General features: G+C 41.0%; 2 protein-coding genes across 2 annotated transcripts; both read right to left on the bottom strand.

The window, feature by feature from the left end:
* Window positions 1–1,815: 1,815 nt before the first annotated feature.
* si:dkeyp-110g5.4 (uncharacterized) lies at window positions 1,816–11,930 on the bottom strand. The gene is made up of 4 exons (XM_032519851.1): window positions 11,784–11,930; window positions 8,455–9,004; window positions 5,135–5,310; window positions 1,816–3,934 (listed from the first exon to the last, which is right to left on the bottom strand). The coding sequence occupies exons 2-4, from the start codon at window positions 8,986–8,988 to the stop codon at window positions 3,469–3,471; spliced, it is 1,176 nt and encodes a 391-aa protein (XP_032375742.1). The 5' UTR covers window positions 8,989–9,004; window positions 11,784–11,930; the 3' UTR covers window positions 1,816–3,468.
* A 2,854-nt stretch (window positions 11,931–14,784) lies between these two features.
* lrif1 (ligand dependent nuclear receptor interacting factor 1) lies at window positions 14,785–22,401 on the bottom strand. The gene is made up of 3 exons (XM_032519827.1): window positions 21,841–22,401; window positions 17,459–20,021; window positions 14,785–16,103 (listed from the first exon to the last, which is right to left on the bottom strand). The coding sequence occupies exons 1-3, from the start codon at window positions 21,876–21,878 to the stop codon at window positions 15,264–15,266; spliced, it is 3,441 nt and encodes a 1,146-aa protein (XP_032375718.1). The 5' UTR covers window positions 21,879–22,401; the 3' UTR covers window positions 14,785–15,263.
* Between the last annotated feature and the right edge of the window lie 974 nt (window positions 22,402–23,375).

The following is a 23,375-nucleotide window of genomic DNA, read 5'->3' on the forward strand; positions in this document are numbered from 1 at the left end:
TGGCACCATCCACGTGACGTTTGGAGCAATTTGGTTGAAAGAAACACAAATTTCTAATATAGAAACTTTTTGAAAAGGGCTCAATTTGCCCCGAGGGTTCAACAAGCAGCGTACACACATTTATGCCATGTACCGTACGTACTGTATATTATGTCATATTTGTTGTTATATATAGCCTACTGTATGTATGTTATATATGTGAATAGAGTGGATCCATACAAATAACACAAAAGAAGTGTTGGAACTTTTGATATTAGTTGCCCCTCATTAGGGCTCGTCTTACCTGTCTGAGTCGCTTGAGTTGTTCATGGTGTTTGACTATGAGTGCTTGTTAACACCCGCCCACCTCGACCTCTGATTGGCTCACCGTGAAATGTTGCTCAACCTCAGCCAATCGTGCGCGGTCCACTAACCGAAGAAGAAATCGGTCTGATCAAAAACAAAATAAACAGCTGAAGTTATAGTAACAACAACCAATCATCTTTCGGCAGTAACGGCGATGGGAAGAGTAATCAGTTAGATTACTCGTTACAGAAAAAAGTACTTTTTTATTCCCATCACTGCCGGCCAATCAGATTCTGCACCAGCCAAACTCTGTTTTTTGATTTATTTATGTAAAGTCGATTGAGAACAAATTGTCCTTTGGATCCAAGACCTGATCCCATTCAGACCTAAGACCTGATCCCATTCAGACCTAAGACCTGATCCCATTCAGACCTAAGACCTGATCCCATTCAGACCTGGAAGCTGCCCAGTTCAACCCCAGACTGATCTGCTGCCACTGGAGCGGTTGCGGGTTAACAGCCTTGCTCAAGGGTCAGGGTTAGATTTTATTCTGTCGGTCTGGGAATTGAACCGACAACCTCCCAGTCACAGGCTTGCTTCTTTAACCCTCAGGCCTATAGACCTCTATGCTCATAATGAAAACCACGCCTACTAGGATGCTACCGGGACATGGTGTTCATGGGACCGGTTGGGGGTTAAGGGCCTTGCTCAAGGGTCAGGGTTAGATTTTTTTTTCTGTCAGTCTGGGACTTGAACCGACAACCTCCCAGTCACAGGCTTGCTTCTTTAACCCTCAGGCCTATAGACCTCTATGCTCATAATGAAAACTGCGCCTACTAGGATGCTAGGAAACACCGGGACATGGTGTTCATGGGACCGGTTGGGGGTTAAGGGCCTTGCTCAAGGGTCAGGGTTAGATTTTTTTTTCTGTCAGTCTGGGACTTGAACCGGCAACCTCCCAGTCACAGGCTTGCTTCTTTGACCTTTATGGCCACCGCTGCTCATAATGAGAACAGCGCTCGCTATAGGCACGTAGCCAATGCTAACAGGAAACACCGGGACAGAGTGCTCATGGGAAATGTAGGAGGATTAGTACTACAAGTACTGTTGCCAGATAAAGATTACGGTTTCCAATGCCAAACACCAAATCTCATGGCAGCAAACTTATTACGATGTGAACATCATATATCTAGATAGTAAACACATTAAACAACATTCAAATTAAACTCCTTTAACCTTAGTCTAAATAATGAATAATTTCTGCTTTTTTAACTCAAGAATTAGGTATCATTTTCTTCTAAATGAGGTTTTTTTTTTTTACCATAAAATCCAAAATTCAGTGTAAAAGTAGTTGGTAATAAGTGATAAGTGTTAGTGGCGTTTGTAAGTGGCAGAGAAAAGCGTAAAAACAGCAAAAAGCAACAAAAAGGTGTGAAAAAAAAGACAAAAACCTCAAAAATAGGAAATTTGTGTGAAATAAATGAGTATAAAAACACCCAAAAAGTCACAGCTTCTCGCTTCTTTATTGCAAAATACAAATATTATATAATATAAATAAAGTATCCTAGGAGACTTCATGTGAAAAAGTAACTAAATATCAAACAGTTGGTCCCAAAATTGTACATTAAACGTGATATATTGTACGTTTGAGGCAACATAATAGTTCATCAGAGGAACACCAGCCGAAGCAAAGCATCCTGGGAAACTGAGTCCAACGATTGGATAGGTTGGAGTGACGTCCGGCGTCCAGACGCCAGAAATCAGACGTCTTTTTAAATTTAACCCTTGTGTCGTTTTCCCGTCAAACCTGTTTTCTGGGTCGAAATTTCAACATTTTGATGGGTTTTTTTCAACGTTTTTGCAGATTTTTCTTCAAGTTTTTTGTCACTTTTATCACGTTTTTGTAGTTTTTTTTTTTTTACAATTTTTTTCCTCACATTTACCAATTTTTGTCACTTCTTTTTAACAAGTTTTTGGGGATTTTTCCGATTTTGTTTGGTCACTTTTTTCAGCGTTAAAATAAATAAATAAATAAAAAATAAAAAAAATGTTTTTGTCAAATTTTTCTTGCGTTTTTGAAGCTTTTTCCAACATTTGTCACTTTTTTCAACCTTCTTTGGTCGTAGTTGGGATATATAATTATTTTGTAAACGGCTCAATTTGACCCCGAGGACAACAGGAGGGCTAAGAGACGTGTCCCGAAAAACAAAAATTGAGGACAAGTCCCATTCATCTACATACAATGTCCACATTATGAGAAGCATTCCCATCGATTAGTTGACAACTATTAAATTAATCGCCAAGTATTTTAATAAATGATTGATCAGTTTGAGTCATTTTTTATTAGAAAAAGAAAAAATTCCACGTGAATGCGTTCTAGTTTCTTCTCTCCTCTGTGACAGTAAACGAGTATCTTTGATTGAAGGACAAAACAAGACATTTGAGGACGTCGTCTCACTTTAGGAAACACAGATCTTCCTTTTTTACCAATTTTTGCCATGTAAACCAATTCTGGTACGACCTCAAAATACAGCTATTAAACTGAAAATGAGCAGAATACGTAACTGGTTCTTCAACAACATAAATAGACAGATCAAGCCATAACGAAACTTGGCTTACGTGTATGAAAGCATGAATGTAACACACACACGCACGCGCACACAGACAGACACAGACACACACAGACAGACAGACACAGACACACACACAGACACACACACACACACAGACACCACACAGACAGACACAGACACACCACACACAACAGACACACACACCACACACAGAACACACACGCACACAGACAGACCACAGACACAGACACAGACACACACCACACAGACAGACAGACACAGACACACAGACACAACACACACCACACACAGGCAGACCACAGACACAAGACACACACGCACACAGACAGCACAGACACACAGCAACAACCACAAACAGACAGACCCAGACACACACCACCACACACACACACACACACACACAACACACAGACACACACCAGACTCACACAAACAGACAGACAGAGACACAGACACACACACACACAGACACACTAATCAAATTCGGTACCCAGCCTTAACTATCGATTATAAAATTAATCGTAGGTTGCGGCCGTGGTTGAGGTGAACATCCTATCGTGAGTGTGTCATCGTGAGCGTGTAACGCCGATCACTCTGCCTCTGTCATTCGAAGCAGGGCCGCTTCGCTCTGTCTGAGTTTGGCCTTCATCCTGGCGATCTTCTCCTCCTCCGCCAGCTCCTTAAAGTCGTACTCCACCTGCAGCGACGTGGAGGCTGCACCCCGAGACTCTCTCTGCTCAGAGACACCCAGAACCTCCTCGTTATGGAGATAGTCGGGTTCAACGTCTTCGTAGTCCGGGTCCGGTAGCTCACAGTCAGCCCCGTCGTCGTTGACCTCCTCCTCCTCCACCTCCACGTCTGGAGGAGGCTGACACCACGCTGGCTCTGTGCCGGCTGCCTCCTCCTCCTCCGCCGCCTGCTCTCCACCAGCAGGTGAATGTGCAGCTGTGGACGACGACACGTCGACGTTGTTGTGCGTGAAGAGACTCTCCTTCTCGTGTTCACCGGGTGTTACGTTGCACGCGGCGGGCGTGTTGTCGTGGCGGCGCAGCTCCGAAGGACGCACAAAAAACACAAAAAGCAGCGGCGGTGAGGCTCATGTTCACGTTGCAAGATTTAAGATTGAGACGCTTTATGAATCCCAACAGATAGATTTGTCCTATGAATATAATATGTAGATAACTAGTATTGTGAACAAGATTTACAGCTGGATATGTACTGAATATAATATACAGGTGGATATTACTATAAATAGAGTTTTTACGGATATGTACAATGAACATAGTTGTTACTATGTCAGAGTTTACAGGTGAATATGAACTATGAATACATGTTCACTTTGCAAGATTTAAGATTGAGACGCTTTATGAATCCCAACAGGCGATTCATCTGCAGCCGTTCAGGTAACACTCACCTAAGTAAGGGATGATGTAGAGAGAGACGGTTGCTATAGCGTATACAACCCCGATAGTATAATCAGGACTACAGAGTAGAGCCCAAAATTAGTAAATGTGGGGGGAAAAAACAGTTAAAAAGAAGTGAGAAAAAAATTGGTAAATGTGAGAAAAAAGCACGTTAAAAAGTGACCAAAAATAGTAAATGTGAGGAATAAAATGTTAAAAAAAAAGGTGGAAAAAAATTAGTAAATGTGAGAGAAAAAACTTGTTAAAAAGAAGCAAAGAAAAAATAAGTAAAATGTGAGAAAAACTTGTTAAAAAGTGAGAAATAAAATTGGTAAATGTGAGAAAAAAACTTGTTAAAAAGAAGCAAAGAAAAATTAAGTAAATGTGAGAAAAACTTGTTAAAAAGTGACAAAAAAAATTGTAAATGTGAGAAAAAAACACGTTAAAAAGTGAGAAAAAAAAATTGGTAAATGTGAGAAAAAAACTTCAAAAATGACACAAAAAAATTAGTAAATGTGAGAAAAAAACTTGTTAAAAAGAAGTGACAAACAAATTGGTAAATGTGAGGAGGAAAAAACTTTAAAAAAATACAAAAAAATAGTAAATGTGAGAAAAACAAATTGATTTAAAAAATTGGAAAAAACGTTGAGAAAAGTGTGAAACAAAACAAAACAACATCAAAATTTTGAAATTTCGACGCGGAAAAACACAAAGTTGCAGGTCGATGGGAAGACAACACGAGGCTTTAGTCATTTTGTAATGACTCCAGATCAAGAAAAGTCCAAATAAAGCTGTTTTACTTATTGCATATTATTATTATTATTATTATTATTATTATAGTAAAAACTCACCTGGTCCGTGGTAGACTGACTCTCTGTTTCGGGGAGAAGAGACTTCAGTGGTTTTTGGGAGGTTTGGGGCAACGTGACTCGCAGTTTCTTCCTATGTAGTTCTTGGTCTGCAGGATCAGGATCAGGACCAGGACCAGGACCAGGATGAGGATGAGCCTGGGGGGACCGACGCCGCCTCTGCAGGAGGAGGAAGGACAGGTCCCAGATCAGCGTTTAACCCTCGTGTTACAGTGACCCGTTTCAAAGTGTTTTATATCAGAAATATGGATTCATTTCAGCCAAATTGCCCAAAAATAACATGGATGACTCCATACATTCTTCAGTTGACATTGATGATTACTTTCATTGAATTTTTTGGGGTGTTTTATTTTTTTTTAATGGTTTCCAAACAGTATCCGGACTAAACTTTGACATCTGGGATCCACTCAACATCCTCTGATCTTAACTATTAGTCAAAATAATTCATAATTTCTGCCTTTTTAAGTAAAAACGTGTGTATAATTTGATATAAATGAGGTTTTGTTGACCATGAATTCCAAGAATAAATGAAAAAACTTTTATTAAACCAGCTCAAGTTTTTTTTTTTAAAAGCGCCAAAAGCTGGAAAAAGTGACAAATAAATCAGAAAAAGTGACAAAAACATCAGAAAAAGTGACAAAAACATCAGAAAAAGTGACAAAAACATCAGAAAAAAGTGACAAAAAATCAGAAAAAGTGACAAAAACATCAGAAAAAGTGAAAAAACATCAGAAAAAGTGAAAAAAACATCAGAAAAAGTGAAAAAACATCAGAAAAGTGACAAATACATCAGAAAAAGTGACAAATAAATCAGAAAAAGTGACAAAAAATCAGAAAAAGTGACAAAAACATCAGAAAAAGTGACAATAATCAGAAAGTGACAATACTCAGAAAAAGTGCAAAAATCATCCGAAAGTGACAAAACTCAGAAAATGACAATAATCAGAAAATGTTGACCAATAAATCAGAAAAGTGACAAAACTTATGAAAAAGTGACAATATTATTTTAAAAAGTGACCAATAAATGAAAAAGTGACCAATAACATCAGAAAAGTGACAAATAATCAGAAAAAGTGACAAAAACATCAGAAAAAGTGACAAATAAATAGAAAAGTGACAAAAATCAGAAAAAGTGAAAAAACATCAGAAAGTGAAAATAAAAAAGTGACAAAATGGAAAAGTGACAAAAACATCAGAAAAAGTGACAAAAACATCAGAAAAGTGACAAAACATCAGAAAAAGTGACAAAAATCAGAAAAGTGACAAAAACATCAGAAAAAGTGACAAAAAATCAGAAAAAGTGACAAATAAACTAGAAAAAGTGACAAAAACATCAGAAAAAGTGACAAAAACATCAGAAAAAGTGACAAAAACTCAGAAAAAGTGACAAAAACATCAGAAAAAGTGACAAAAATCAGAAAAAGTGACAAAAACATCAGAAAAAGTGACAAAAACATCAGAAAAAGTGACAAAAACATCAGAAAAAGTGACAAATAAATCGAGAAAAAGTGACAAAAACATCAGAAAAAGTGACAAAAACATCAGAAAAAGTGACAAAAACATCAGAAAAAGTGACAAAAACATCAGAAAAAGTGACAAAAACATCAGAAAAAGTGACAAAAACATCAGAAAAAGTGACAAAAATCAGAAAAAGTGACAAAAACATCAGAAAAAGTGACAAAAATCAGAAAAAGTGACAAAAACATCAGAAAAGTGACAAAAACATCAGAAAAGTGACAAAACATCAGAAAAAGTGACAAAAAATCAAAAAAGCATACAGAAAATCAAAAAAGTGACAAAAAAATCAGAAAAGTGACAAATACATCAGAAAAAAGTGACAATAAATCAGAAAAAGTGACAAAAAACAGAAAAAAGGAAAAAACATCAGAAAAGTGACAAAACATCAGAAAAAGTGACAATAAATCAGAAAAAGTGACAAAAAATCAGAAAAAGTGACAAAAACATCAGAAAAAGTGACAAAACATCAGAAAAGTGACAAAAATCAGAAAAAGTGACAATAAATCAGAAAAAGTGACAAAAAATCAGAAAAAAGTGACAAATAAATCAGAAAAAGTGACAAAAACATCAGAAAAAGTGACAAAAACATCAGAAAAAGTGACAAAAACATCAGAAAAAGTGACAAATAAATGAGAAAAGTGACAAAAACATCAGAAAAAGTGACAAAACAACATCAGAAAAAGTGACAAATAAAAATGCAGAAAAAGTGACAAAACATCAGAAAAAGTGACAAAACATCAGAAAAGTGACAAAAATCAGAAAAAGTGACAAAAACATCAGAAAAGTGAAACATCAAAAAGTGACAAAAAACAAAAAAGTGACAAAACATCGAAAAAGTGACAAAAACATCAGAAAAAGTGACAAAACATCAGAAAAAGTGACAAATAAATCAGAAAAAGTGACAATAAACAGAATACAATCAGAAAAGTGACAAAACATCAGAAAAAGTGACAAAAAACATCAGAAAAAGTGACAAATAAATGAGAAAAAGTGACAAATAAATGAGAAAAAGTGACAAAAACATCAGAAAAGCACCAAAAAAATGTTCCATTTCGACAAATGACAACTCTCAAAGTGTATTTTACGATGTTAAAATGACTCTTAAAATGACGTCTATTTACATGGAGTCTGATGTTTTTATGTTTAAATAAAGGATCTTACTCTTTATCCCATCAACCATGAAAAAACATTATTCAACATTATTAATCGCTTTTCCCGACATTTGTCACTTTTTCAGTGCTTTGGGTGCTTTTTTTTTTTTTTTTAAATGGCTGTGCCAACTTGTTTTGATATTTTCATTGTTGACATTTTCAGGGCTTATTTCGACGGCCCATTTAGTGCCAAAAAATACATAAATGCACTGAAAACAGGTCAAATGTGACCCGGGGACAACATGAGCGTTAACAGGAGGGTCCTTAGAAATCCTCCAGAATATTAATCTCAGCCTGGCAGTGGCAAAACCAGCATTCCCGTTGCAAGTTCAGACTTCCGACTAGTTACCAATCTTTAGTCCAGCGAGGGAAATAAGTATTTGAACACCCTGCTATTTTGCAAGTTCTCCCCCTTAGAAATGATGGAGGGGTCTGAGAATCGTCCTCGTAGGCGCATGTCCACTGTGAGAGACATAATCTATTCTTCATTTGTGCGATACAGCTGCAAATACGTATTTGAACACCTGTCTATCAGCTACAATTCTCAGACCCCTCCATGGTTTCTAAGTGGGAGAACTTGCAAAAACAGCAGCGTGTTCAAATCCTTATTTTCCTCACTGAAATGGCACGGTACCTTCTTTGGGCCATCTGGAGCGGCAGCGTGGGACGAAGGCTTTGGCTCCCGTGTCTCTCGTCTCTCGCGGCGGCTGTGATTGGACCTCCTGGTGGACAGGTAAACGTGTCCCCGGTAGATGACGACGGAGTCCTCGTACTTATCCGGTGCCGAGCCCTGGGGTAACTGGGAGGTGTGCGATGTGGGTCCAGGGACCATTTTCCCCGGCATGGTGTCCTTCAGCACCCTGTAGGCTGTCCGGTTGGGACAGACGAAGGACATCTGTCCCGACCGGAACTCGGAAGTGTGCAGCAGCGACGTGTGTGCTGTACCGCCGTTTCCCGTGTGGGAGACAAGTTTCTGACCTTTCCTCCGTACGATCGCTGGACATATGCATATGCCTTCTGGGGAGTCTGCGAGCGTCCCGGCGTCCTCGGGGACGGACACGGGGAGGCCGATTCGTCTAAGCACCGATTTGGGTAAACTCCACATGGGGAAGCTTTTCACCTCCGCCTCCGTTGGGATGTAGATTTCCACTTTTCCCAGGAGATCCATGTTTCCTGCGTATTTCCTTAACATCGTAAAATACACTTTGTTCAAAGTTGACAGAAACAAGAGAAAACTATCGGAAAAAAACATTTTTTTGGTCGACTTTTAGCTTTTCCTATAAACACAGTTTCTTTTTAGATGTCAGTTATTTTGATAATCAATGAATCAAGTTGTAATTTTTTATGAAAAGTCGAAACTTCTCTGATAACAGCTTCTTAATCCTCGTGTTGTCTTCCCGTTAACCGCGAACTTGCCCTTCCAGGTCGAAATTGCACATGGATACTTTTTTTTTGGTGCTTTTCTGATGTTTTTGTCACTTTTTCTGATGTTTTTGTCACTTTTTCTGATGTTTTTGTCACTTTTTCTGATTTGTCACTTTTTCACATATTTTTGTCACTTTTTCTGATTTATTTGTCACTTTTTCTGATTATTTGTCACTTTTTCTGATTTATTTGTCACTTTTTCACATATTTTGTAAACTTTTTCTGATTTATTTGTCACTTTTTTGATTTTTTGGGTCACTTTTTCTGATGTTTTTCCCACTTTTTCTGATTTATTTGCCACTTTTTCTGATGTTTTTGTCACTTTTCTTGTGTTTTGTCACTTTTTCTGATGTTTTTGTCACTTTTTCTGATGTTTTTCATTTTTTTCTGTGTTTTGTCACTTTTCTGATTTGTCACTTTTCCATATTTTTGTCACTTTTTCTGATTTTTTTGTCACTTTTTCAAATATTTTTGTCACTTTTTTTCTGATTTATTTGTCACTTTTTTTGATTTATTTGTCACTTTTTCTGATGTTTTTGCCACTTTTTTCTGATTTATTTTGTCACTTTTTCTGATTTATTTGTCACTTTTTCTGATGTTTTTGTCACTTTTTCTGATGTTTTTGTCACTTTTTCTGATTTGTCACTTTTCACAATATTTTGTTCAATTTTTTTCTGATTTATTTGTCACCTTGTTCTGATTTATTTGTCACTTTTTCACATATTTTTGTCACTTTTTCTGATTTATTTGTCACTTTTTCTGATTTATTTGTCACTTTTTCTGATTTATTTGTCACTTTTTCACATATTTTTGTCACTTTTTCTGATTTATTTGTCACTTTTTCTGATTTATTTGTCACTTTTTCTGATGTTTTTGCCACTTTTTCTGATTTATTTGTCACTTTTTCTGATTTATTTGTCACTTTTTCTGATTTATTTGTCACTTTTTCACATATTTTTGTCACTTTTTCTGATGTTTTTGTCACTTTTTCTGATTTATTTGTCACTTTTTCTGATTTACTTGTCACTTTTTCACATATTTTTGTCACTTTTTCTGATGTTTTTGCCACTTTTTCTGATTTATTTGTCACTTTTTCTGATTTATTTGTCACTTTTTCTGATTTATTTGTCACTTTTTCACATATTTTTGTCACTTTTTCTGATGTTTTTGTCACTTTTTCTGATTTATTTGTCACTTTTTCTGATTTATTTGTCACTTTTTCTGATGTTTTTGCCACTTTTTCTGATTTATTTGTCACTTTTTCTGATTTATTTGTCACTTTTTCTGATGTTTTTGTCACTTTTTCTGATTTATTTGTCACTTTTTCTGATTTATTTGTCACTTTTTCACATATTTTTGTCACTTTTTCTGATGTTTTTGTCACTTTTTCTGATTTATTTGTCACTTTTTCTGATCTACTTGTCACTTTTTCACATATTTTTGTCACTTTTTCTGATGTTTTTGTCACTTGTTCTAATTTATTTGTCACTTTTTCCAGTTTTTGGCGCTTTTTTTTTTTTTTTTTTTTTTAAACCTGAGCGGGGTTAATAAAAGTTTTTTTCATTTCCTCTTGGAATTCATGGTCAACAAAACCTCATTTATATCAAATTATACATACGTTTTTATTTAAAAAGGCACAAAAAGAGTTTAATTCACCCTCGTGTTGACCTCGGGGGTCAAATTGACCCGTTTTATAAGTGATTTATATTAGGAAATATTAGATTTCCTTTCAACTAAATTGACCCAAAAATAACACGGATGATTCCGCACAACGTCATTTAATTTTTTGGGTGTTTTATTTAATCTTATAGCATTTGATTTCTTTTCTTTTTTTATGGTTTCAAAACAGTATGGGGACTAAACTGTGACATCTACCCAATCTGAGACCCACTCAACATCCTCTGGTCTCAACTATCAGTCAAAATAATTCATTATTCTGCCTTTTTAGCTGAAAACGTACACATAACTTGATATAAATGAGGTTTGTTGACCATGAACTCCAAGAATAAGTGTAAAACCTGTTGTTAAACCAGCTTTTTAACGCCAAAAGCATGGAGAAAAAAAATGTCAATTTTGACCTGGAATGGCAAGTTTATGGTTAACAGGAAGACAACACGAGGGTTAAAGACAATGTTGGTTAGCATAACAAACCTGACCGGAAAGTGACACTAAAGTTTGCCCCCCCCCCCCTTGGTTTTAAATGGGTTAGTTAGCGGTTTAAATAAAGCCAAATATAATGTTAATGATTCTCTATCTATAAAACAATATAGCTGTCTCGTTCTTGACGTCCATTATTGTTTTTAACAGACAACATTTGCCCAGAGTTTCGACATTCACTGTTAGCAAGCTAGCATTACTAGCTAGCGTCATTAGCTAGTTAGCGTCACTAGCTAGTTAGCAGCTAACGCTAACGTTAGCTACAATTACGGATACAAACAAAATGAAAGATTGACGTTGCGGTTTCCACATAACGTCATCGATAGGGAACTCATTTAGCTAAATACATATTTAAAAAATGCCCTGTATTATTTTACAAACCTGGATGAAAACACCGTTTCCAGCTTTGAAGAATCCGGCTTGTGTGACCGGTGTCACGTCATCGCAAAAAGTTAACAGGATTTCCGGGTCGTGCCCTTCAAAATAAAAGCGTCAACTAAACAGACGTAAATCAGCTTTGTGTGTTCGCTGTCGTCGGGTCAAAGTTGACCCGTTTTTAACGTTTTTCTTTTTGTATCCGAAATATGGGACGTTGAAATAAGCGTAAAAAAAATGTAAATGAAAATGAACGTCAAATTCAACGGAAAAAAGCGCCAAAAGTGTCGGAAAAAAAGAGACAAAAACGTTGGTAAAGTGGCAAAAATCTCGAAAAATAGCGCCATAAAAATCGACAAAACATCACAATAAAGGACAAAGACATTGAGGAAAAATAGGGAAAATGTTGAAAATTGTAGTCATAATGAAAAAACTAAAACAAAACGACGTATACAGAGCAACATACAATATGTAATATATATATATATGGAATACCTACAGTATTCGGTTTTTTTGTACTTGTACAATCACGTATTCTGGTCTGAAATGCTTTCATGTTTAAATGATAAAACTATGTATGTAATTTGTAAATGCTGCACTTTATCCACAGTTATCTAGTTAATATCATTTAAAGTGACAGTGACACATGGAGACTTACAGCCTATTGCACAATTCTGTTTTTGTTCTTATGAATACACAAATATAGTAGTATTGGCCTGTTATCTATCTTTAACGTATAATCTGTAGTCGGTACGACATTGTGCTACAACCAGTGGTGTCGTCTATGTGACATGCAGGCGTTATTAGCATTATACTCACCAAGAAAGCTCCAGGATGTCCACATACCCACTTAAAAACTCTCAACGACACACAACAACATGCTTTCTATTATATGTTTGATTAATTTTGAATTGTCATCTCTGTTTTTCTTCTTGACGTAGGCTAAATAACAGGTATCACCACCGTAAATTGGCGCGTAAAAGTGTATCAGAACACCGAAAATAGGACGCCCAGACCCCCCCACTATGATATACCCCCCCCCCCCCCCCAAAAAGGCAGATTCTGGCCATTATTTAATACAGTACACCCACTGCAATACATTAGACCACATATAGAGCTCAACAATGTGGTTCCAAAGTAAAAAAATCCCATAATTTTCTCCATAAAGATTCAAATACAAGAGCTCACTTAAACTAGTGAATTTATTTACACAATGACCCAAAAAAACATAAATATTGTGTTAGTATTTTCATAAATATAACAGTAACTTTTTTTGTTAAACTGTACAAAAGATAATAGAAAAAAGCTTCTCAGTTAATTATAAATCCTCAATGACAGTCACACACATCTTTTTACAGCATTTCCACAAAGTCGTGTTCCTCAGTGACTCAGACAGATGAGCATGACGTGTCGTAATGAAGCGCTCGGGCTACACGTTACACCGCTACGTTTTGGTTTTGAGGTAATCTAGCCCCTTATGACTTCATAAGGAGCCAGATTCCAGATCGGCCCATCTGAGCTTTTATTTTCTCAAAGACAGAGCAGGATACCCAGGGCTCGGTTTACACCTATCACCATTTCTAGCCACTGGGGGGCCCATAGGCAGGCTGGGGGGGGCGCATGTTAATGTTAAAAAAAACTCAAAGTGACATTTTCATGCCATTGGACCTTTAAACTAAAACACCCCAAACCAAAATATCTCATTAACATTGTCGTATACTGAATACGAGATGTCATGATCCGATCAGGCAGAGCAGAGCAGGGGGAATGAGAGGGGGTAACATCAGAGCAGGGGAATGAGAGGGGGAAACACCAGAGCAGGGGGAATACAAGGGGAAATGCAAGAGCAGGGGGAATGAGAGAGGGAAACACCAGAGCAGGGGAATACAAGGGGGAAATGCAGAGCAGGGGGAATGAGAGAGGGAAACACCAGAGCACTGGGAATGAGAGGGGAAAAAAACAGAGCAGGGGAATACAAGGGGGAAATGCACCAGAAACACCAGAGCAGAGCAGGAGGAATGGAGAGGGAGAAACGCCAGTGCAGGGGGAATGAGAAGGGGGAAACATCAGAGCAGGGGAATGAGAGGGGGAAACACCAGAGCAGGGGAATGAGAGGGGGAAACATCAGAGCAGGGGGAATGAGAGGGGGAAACACCAGAGCAGGGGAATGAGAGGGGGAAACGCCAGAGCAGGGGAATGAGAGGGGGAAACATCAGAGCAGGGGGAATGAGAGGGGGAAACATCAGAGCAGGGGAAATGAGAGGGGGAATGCCAGAGCAGGGGGAATGAGAGGGGGAAACCCAGAACAAAGCAGGGGGAATGAGAGGGGGAAACATCAGAGCAGGGGGAATGAGAGGGGGAAAACATCAGAGCAGGGGAATGAGCGGGGGAAAATAGCAGCAGATATACTTTTTTTTATTTTTTATTTATATTATTTTTTAATTATTACATTATTTATGTTTTTAAGATTTTTTGGGGGGCATTTATGTTGCCAACTATTGAGATAATTGAATAATCGTTTTAAGTCTTTTTTTTTGGCCTTGATCTTTTATGATCAGCTTATAAAATGTGAATATTTTCTAGTTTCTTCTCTCCTTTGTGAGACGACTATGCAACACCATCACTAACAGGGACGTTTTAGAGCGTCCTCTGGGGGACGACTATGCAACGCCATCACTACAGGGACGTTGTAGAGCGTCCTCTGGTGGACGACTATGCAACGCCATCACTAACAGGGACGTTGTAGGCGTCCTCTGGTGGACAGACTATGCAACGCCGTCACTAACGGGGACGTTGTAGAGCGTCCTCTGGTGGACGACTATGCAACGCCATCACTAACAGGGACGTTGTAGAGCGTCCTCTGGTGGACAGACTATGCAACGCCATCACTAACAGGGACGTTGTAGAGCGTCCTCTGGTGGACAGACTATGCAACGCCATCACTAACAGGGACGTTGTAGAGCGTCCTCTGGTGGACAGACTATGCAACGCCATCACTAACACGGGGACGTTGTAGAGCGTCCTCTGGTGGACAGACTATGCAACGGCATCACTAACGGGGACGTTGTAGAGCGTCCTCTGGTGGACAGACTATGCAACGCCATCACTACCAGGGACATTGTAGAGCGTCCTCTGGTGGACAGACTATGCAACGCCATTACTACCAGGGACGTTGTAGAGCGTCCTCTGGTGGACAGACTATGCAACGCCAACACTCCTAAAATGGTTGAGAGTCCGTTTGTATTTTTTAAATATTCATTTATCAGAATTTAAAAACAAAAACAAAAAAAATCGGGCAATTACAAATGCCGATTTATCCGATATATATGTCGGGCTCTAGTCGGCTGCAGCCAAAACTTAACTCGCGTTAGTCCTCGTTAACTCTGACTAACATAAAAAGAAGTGACATGTTTTAGGCTAAAAATAAAAAAAAACATTAACTTTGTAAGAACATTAGAGTCTAAAACACCGAGTCTCAGCTCTCATTCAGTGTCTCATCTCCTCTAAAGCTGCTTCCTGCTCTTTCAGGAGCTCTTTCATTCGTCTGATCTCATCAAGTCGTCTCAGTTCGTTAGGGTCAGAGGACAAACTGTCCCTGGCTGGACCCTCGTCTGTCCTCCTGCTGCTGCACTTGTCCTTCACTCTTAGACAGCTGGTCCTTCCAGATGTTTTCACAGCTTTTCTCACAGCCTTTTTTCTCCTCCCTTTTTTGCTCGTCTGCTCGGTCGCCCACGCCCACTCGCCAGGCTCCTCCCACATTGGGTCTTGGGCACCGGGGACGCAACAGGGACACATCGTGCGCTTCCTCGTCCGTCCCATTCTCCTCGTGTTCAGATACGCACACGTTTGAGTCTGAGTCCGGCCGGCTGCGTCCTGCGCGTTCGGATTGTCCTTTTCCTCCGTGGCGAGGAAATCCTCGTCTATGGGTTCCACGTAGCCAAACGCCGGCTCGGTTTCGAGATCTCGCGACGATCCCTTGAGTGAGGTGTCCCCTTGATGGCGTTCGTTCTTCACAACATGGAGACGTCTCGCGTTCAGCTTGATGTGTGAACATTTGAGGGGCTCGATGTGTGTGGGAGCACTCGGAGGGGCGGAGCCCTCTAACAGTTCCCGTTCGGTTTTTACTTTCGCACAGCTGCAGCTTTCACGTGGACCCTTAAGGTCCTTTAAAGAAGGACCAGACCCAACTGGGGCACCGTCGATCCTCTGCAGGCGGACTCTCACATCGGCCGTTATCCCAAATATCCGTCTCAGCAGATTATCGTCCATTCGACGGGATTCTGGTGCCGGCGAAGACGTCCAGCTGGTGGCGGGATTCACAGAGCTCTGCAAGTCGAAAACAACAACAACAACTTTAACCCTTGTTTGGTATTCGGGTCAAATTGACCTATTTCAAATTTTTACAAGAAGAAAAATAGTACAAGTTACATTTTTTCTATCTGAAAACCAACGTCCTTTCCTTATTTCCTGTGATAAACATGTATTCCTGACTCAGAACATTATTCTGGATATGACACTTATGTTGTTTCCATAGTGGATTTTTAACATGAATTATAACTTATGACAAAGAACGAACCCCACTTCCATGTTTAATAGTGGTCTAGTAGAGACTGATGCATTCCCTGAACATAGATGTTATCTCAGCTGTTGGAAATTGAGATAAAGACAATATTTGTTAATAGGTTATGAAGTAAAATTTTACTTCAGAATTGGTTTTAAAACCCCAAATAAGTCCCGGGTCAGTTTGACCCGAGGGACGCGAGAGGGTCCCGAACGTGAAGACAACACCAGGGTTAAATCAGAGATCTTCAACAGGGGGTCCGGGACCCCTAAGGGGGGGGGGGGGTCTTGAGAGTAGCTGCAGGGGGGCCGTCAAAATTATTATACCATGATTTTTTTTTTAAAAAGAAAAAAATGAAAATGTAACATATGTCTGAAAATATAAATTAACATGACTCGTAGTAGTTCAGATTAAAATTTTTTTTTAATGTACACAACATTGATGACTGGTCTACAGCTGTTAGGCCTGCTGAATATTAGTGGAATATTTACTATTACTACCCATGTAAACAGCTTACATGTAGTCAGAATATTGTCTTTTTCTGAGTAAGAGCAAAAATCGGACTAATAATGTGCATGTAAACCTAGTTGTAATGCCCCTCAAAAAGGTATTTTAACTGGTGAAAGTAATGGATGCGTTATGATCTGACAGATGTACCCCTTATTAACCAAAGCAGGTAATTTGGAGGCAAAACAACCTTTCAGTGACAAGGTAGGGGCTGGGATCACTTTTTGGCAATTGCAAAAGTTCCTTTTAGGGGTGGTAACAACCCCCAAAAAGGTGTTTTAGTAGGAGTAGTACGGGTAGGAATAATGGATGGGTTATAATATGTCAGATTTAACCCTTATTAAGGAAATTTGGAGGAAAAAACAACCTTTCAGTGACAAGGTAGGGGCTGGGATCACTATTTGGCAAAATGGATGGATTGTTAATAATCCAGGGCACAGGACGCTCGCGCACATACGTCAATCACGTTTTGACACGAGACCGGTCTACTCATTAGCATCGCTCTAAACCTGGTTAGTGTCAATGTAAATGCAAAAAATGGGCTTCAGATCGGACTAATTATGTGCATGTGAACCTAGTCAATGTGGAGTATATACAATAGAAGTGCCCTCACCTTCATTTTGGGGGTGTCCATGGCTCCCTTGCTGCTGTCAGAGTTGTTGGGATTGGCTGGACTCTCCTGGACCTCCATGCTCTCCGATGGTTGGCCGGCGGTGCTCTGCTGACTGCTAAAGCTCGGACCCTCATTATTCTGCGTGTTCATCGCTGCTGGACCACAAACACGCGTTGAGTTTTTCACCGTGTTGACTGCTACGCTCCGGCCAGGTTGTCTTCTTCTATCGGCGTCCGTTGTTCCATCCAGGCTCTTCCGGTCTGCCCCCGAGACCGGATTCGTAAGGGCGTCCCAGTGCTTGGTGGCACCTTCTCTCTCCGCAACCACCCGAAGAATCTCCGAACTGATGGAAAAATTTGCAGGATCAAGAACCGGAGCCGTGAGGATGTCCTCGTCTTCAACTACCCACTTAATGGGGCTGTTGGGCCTGTGTGAAACCTTTGGAATTAATTTCAAATGCGGCTTTTGACCTTTTGATGGCGATCCACATGGAGTAGCATTGGACATGTTGCAGAGGAACTTGAGCGTGTCGAGTGCAGAGACACTCTGTGGACCGGCGGTTCTGACGGGCGGTGACGTGTAGACCACGCCGGCTGAGCCTGAACTCCGAGAGGAGTCGGCCGGCGAAGGAAAAATAGGTCTCTGGACACGAGGAGGTAGTTCAGATGCTGGGACTGCCGGGACAGCTGGGACTATTGGGACTGTTCGGACTGCAGGGACTGCCGGGACTATTGGGACTGCTGGGACTGCAGGGATTATTGGGACTGCTGGGACTATTGGGACTGCAGGGAGTGCTGGGACTTGTACATTAGGTAGAATCTGAAGGTGCCGTCCTCTGGGGACGGCTGGAGCTTTCACTGGGACTGGGAGTGGACCTGGAAGTCTTCCCATCTTCTCCCTGTTTGCCATCTGAGGTATGACAGCGATTATGTTTACTTTCTGCTGCTGTAGTGGAAGATCCAAACAGACTTGATTAGGGGTGACATTCACGAGGGAAATCTGCTTCCCGACAACCTGCTGAGCGGCAGAAGGACTCGACGCTGCCTTTTTCGCCATCTGAACAGCTGCTGGGGCAACTATTACGCAATCTGCTGGACTTTTTCTTTCTACATTAACTTCCACGCCCTTCGACTGTTGGGTGGCGGCGCTCCGCCGACTGCTCATGTTGGGACCCTCGTTATTCTGCGCGTTCATTGCTGCCGAACCACCAACGCGCGGAGCGTTTTTAACGGTGTTGACGGACATGCCGTGGACAGGTTTTCTTCTTGTAAGCGTGCCAGTTGCACCATCCGGGCTCTTCCGTTCTGTCCCGCTGTTCGAGCCGCTCGTACTCGTCTTGTCCGCTTCCTTCACAGGTGCCTTTTGTGTTTTTTGTCTCAAATCTTGTGTGGACTCAGACTCGGTCTTGGGGGGGATGTACGACACAAATATCACATTGTCTTCGTCCGGATGAGTGGCCGCTGACGTGTGAACGGATGCCGCCGGCTGAGACGACTCGCTGTGAGCGTCGTCGTCACAGAGATCGATCACTTCGTGCGACCGTTTCGGGATGATTATTCGGACACCCGGCCTTTTCTGAGGTGAAACCGACTCGCGTGATTGTTGGGACGAAGGCACGGTGGTTTTGTTGAATTCACTACTTTTTCCCGCTGCTGTGGGCGAGTCGCTTTTTCCCATTTTCCCAACAACAGGAACAACATCTGGACTGACGGAAGAAATAACCGGATCAAGCCCCGGAGCCCTGAAGCCGTCCTCTTCTTCGATGACCCACTTAATGGGGCTGTTGGGCCTGTGTGAAACCTTTGGAATTAATTTCAAATGCGGCTTTTGACCTTTTGATAGCAATCCACATGGAGCAGCATTGGACATGTTGCAGAGGAACTTGAGCGTGTCGAGTGCAGAGACACTCTGTGGACCGGCGGTGGTGACGGGCGGTGACGTGTAGACCACGCCGGCTGAGCCTGAACTCCGAGAGGAGTCGGCCGGCGAAGGAAAAATAGGTCTCTGGACACGAGGAGGTAGTTCAGATGCTGGGACTGCAGGGACTGCAGGGACTGTTGGGACTGCAGGGACTGTTGGGACTGCTGGGACTACCGGGACTTGTGCATTAGGTAGAATCTGAAGGTGCCGTCCTCTGGGGACGGCTGGAGCTTTCACTGTGACCGGGATTGGACCTGGAAGTCTTCCTATCTTCTCCCTGTTTGCTGCAGGCGTTTCCATCTGAGGTACGACGGCTATTAACTTCCCATTCTGTTGCTGCGGTGGATGCTTGTTTAACGAACTACCGAGATCCAGACCCACTTGATTAGGGAAGACGTTGATGATCGAAACCTGCTTCCTGACCACGTGCTGAGCGGCAGGGGGACTCGGCGCTGCCTTCGGCGCCGTCTGAACGGGTGCTGAGGCGACGTTCAAGTCCACGGCTTTCTGTCGCGTCTGACCCGTCTTACTTAGTTGAGAATGGAAAAACTGCCCGTTGACCATTTGTACGGGAATCAGCTTCATGATGTTCTTTCCGTCGGCTCCGACCGCCGGTATCGCCTGGTAGAAGACACCCGTCCCGCTGACAGAAGACAAAGACAAAACACAGAAAGGCGTCAGTCAAGACGAGTAAAGACTGAAAGGGAAACACATAGTTAAATCTTACACTGTTGTTAGAAAAGTCTGTAGAAATCCGGGCTAATATCCTGTGTTAAAATGAACGATTTTTCACATGTTTTTCCCGTATTTTGATTTTCTGGATTAACAGAAATATCTGTTAATAAAAAGGTACAGGGTATATACTCTAAATCTACAGGATTTTTTCCGGTTTTGGATTTACAGAAATGTCCATAAATTTATAAAAAGGTGTGAAGCGTCTGGCGCAGGTGCATTTACGGCGTTTACCAATCCACTTTTTTGCTAGTTTGACGGCGAAAAAAAGGATCCACGCGCTGTGTGCATGGTTCAAAATGGTCGTACATAGTGTCATTCATTAATCAGAGGTGTGTTTTGGGCGTGACATCCAATCAGCCAATCAGAGGTCATCTCCCATTGCCTTTGACAGCCAGGCGGGTTTGGACCTTGGTGCCTTTGGTATTAAAATGGAGGATTTGCTGAGCAGGAAGGAGAAGAAACTGAGCTACTGGTGCATGAAGTGAAAGTACGTGACCAGATCATATACATTTATAGAGTATTTACACACATATATATATATAAATACATATACTGAATATATGTATAAAATAACAATGAGATGCTGCGTTATTGACTTTAGACCAGGTTTTTGTTGGTCAATGGGGCGATCACTTCCTTCTGCCTCTAGATTATCTATTATATATGTGTGTGTGTATATATATATATATATATATATATAATTTTCCAGATTGTGTCACAAGTAAGTCCGTGACCACGTTTTTTGCAATCAATTGAAAAACGTTAAACTGGTTTCAACCCTCGTATTGTCTTCCCGTCAAAATTAAAAATCAACACTTTTGTGTTGAGGCTTTTTTATCAATGTTTTCAACTTTTTCTTACGTTTCCCCCCCGTTTTTTTAACGCTTTTGACACTTTTTTTTGACGTTTTTAACACTACGTAATAGTAACTACCTTCTTAACTTTAGTTTTACAGTTATTTTGGGGGATTTATGGTCAATAAACCTAATATTAATATAACCATAATGTTATAAGCATTTTATGGGTTGTAATGCCCCCCCCAAAAAAAGTATTTAAACTGGTGAAAGTAATGGATGTGTCATAATATGTCAGATATGACCCTTAATAACCAAAGTAGGTAATTCATTTGGAGGAAAAACAACCTTTCAGTGACAATGTAGGGGCTGGGATCACTATTTGGCAAGTGCAAAAGTGCATTTTCTGGGTGGTAATGCCCCCAAAAAAGGTGTTTGAACTGGTAGAAGTAACAGATGGGGTATAATCTACAAATATACCCTTTATTAAGGAAAACAAGTAATTTGGAGGCAAAAACAACCTTTAAGTGACAAGGTAGGCGCTGGGATCACTATTTGGCAAGTGCAAAAGTGCATTTTCTGGGTGGTAATGTCCCCTAAAAAGGTGTTTTAACGGGTAAAAGTAATGGATGGGTTATAATATGTCAGATATAATTCTTATTAAAGGAAATTTGGAGGAAAAACAACCTTCCAGTGACAAGGTAGGGGCTGGGATCACTATTTGGCAAAATGGATAGACTGTTAACAATCCAGGGCACAGGACGCTCGCGCACACACGTCAATCAACGTTTTGACACGAGACCGGTCTACTCATTAGCATCGCTCTAAACCTGGTTAGTGTCAATGTACCCCCCCCCCCCCCCTTCTCCCCCCTCCCCCCAGCCCCCCCGCTTCTCAACCCAAAGTACCAACGGTGACTGTAACCATAGTTACCTGTGAACGGAATCCATGTTCTTCGTAGCGGGAAACATCGTGAAACCACTCGAGGCTCGCGCCCCATCCAGAAGCAGCTTTGTTGGGTCTCGAGACACAACAATCCCCCCCGTCACGTGCGCGTGTTACTCCCGTTAGCCACGCCGGGCGGTTGCCTATAACAACGCGCGGGGTCAACCGTCGCCTAGATGAACCCCCGTTTCACGCGCACCGACAACATCTCTCACTCGACCTGTTTTCTTCGGGGAACTTCCGTTTCTTCATCGCGTCCGTTACATTAGACTTCCGGTCTGTTACAGCGATTTGGTTCCGGGTGGTTGGTTGCATGGTTCCGGAAGTATATAAAAAAAAAAATCCCATTACTTTTCCGTCATAATGATGTCGATTAGTAGCCGTAATGTCTAAAAACATCCAGGGTAGACTGAACGCGAGTAGTGGGATTGTGAAAACGAAGGTTTCTGCTCCTGTAGAGATCAACAAAACGTGTGAAATCAAGCTTTGTTTTTAAGAAAATGTCATGGCAACTCAGGACTCTTTCAGTGACGGGCGGGTGCACCCGCGACACCGGTCTTTCCTGTTCGTCGGGTTGCCAGGTCTCGCGGGATTTGGCTCCTTTTTAAATTGTTGCCGCCAGTGTTGCCAAGTCCGCTTATTATAAGCGACTTTTGGCTCGTTTTTTTTGTAAAGTCGCTTGCAAATATTGGTAGTCGCGGGTCACGGTTTTTTGGGGCTTGTTACTAAACTGTAGTTGCATATTTGGGCTTGTTCCCAGCTTGTCCTTGCCTGTTCCCTAGGTCCCGCCCCTTTCCCCATACACACTATAGGCAGCAGCGTTATTTCCCGCCCACTTCCTGCTTCTCATTGGCTCTGACCCAGATGGCAACGACTACCAGCCAATCAGAGGCTGAGGAGGGCGATCTGTTGTTTTCTGGTTAGGAAAAAGTGCGGGAAGAAATGTAACAAAGACTGGGAGAAAGAGAAAGGAGGAAAAGAATGGAGTCAACCAGTTGTGGGGAACAAGAACAACTCAAAATCACTGTGAACAGTGTCTGTATTTGATACTCCATCAGTTTTCTAATGTTAAATAATGATAAAAGGTGATTTAACTCCCTCCTGTGGTCATTGTCCTGAAGCTCAGGGGGAGAAAATAAATAAACTCCACCGTGTGTGCAGTTTACCAATCTGTCCACATGGATTGTAAAATTCAGTTGCATTCAGTTTTATTTACTTTTATCTTCCAGAATCTTACAAAAAGTCGCTTGTTTTGGGCTTGTTTTCACAGGCCTGGTTGCGTGTTTGTCTCGCGAGATCTGGCAACACTGGTTGGTATATAGGAAATGGACAATGGGACGCCGTTGTGTCAACGGAGGCTGTTGAGTTTAAAAAAAAAAAGAAGTTAAAACAACGTTGTGTAAACCATGTATTTCTGTTTCATGTACTCTGCAGCCAGAGGAGGGTGAGCAGATATCCCCGGTTTTGGTGACTTGTCCCCGGATGGACCTGTCCCCGGAAATGTCCCCGGCTCTCACTGTGAC

This window comes from Etheostoma spectabile, chromosome 7 (genome assembly GCF_008692095.1).
Source record: "Etheostoma spectabile isolate EspeVRDwgs_2016 chromosome 7, UIUC_Espe_1.0, whole genome shotgun sequence".
NCBI lineage: Eukaryota > Metazoa > Chordata > Actinopteri > Perciformes > Percidae > Etheostoma > Etheostoma spectabile.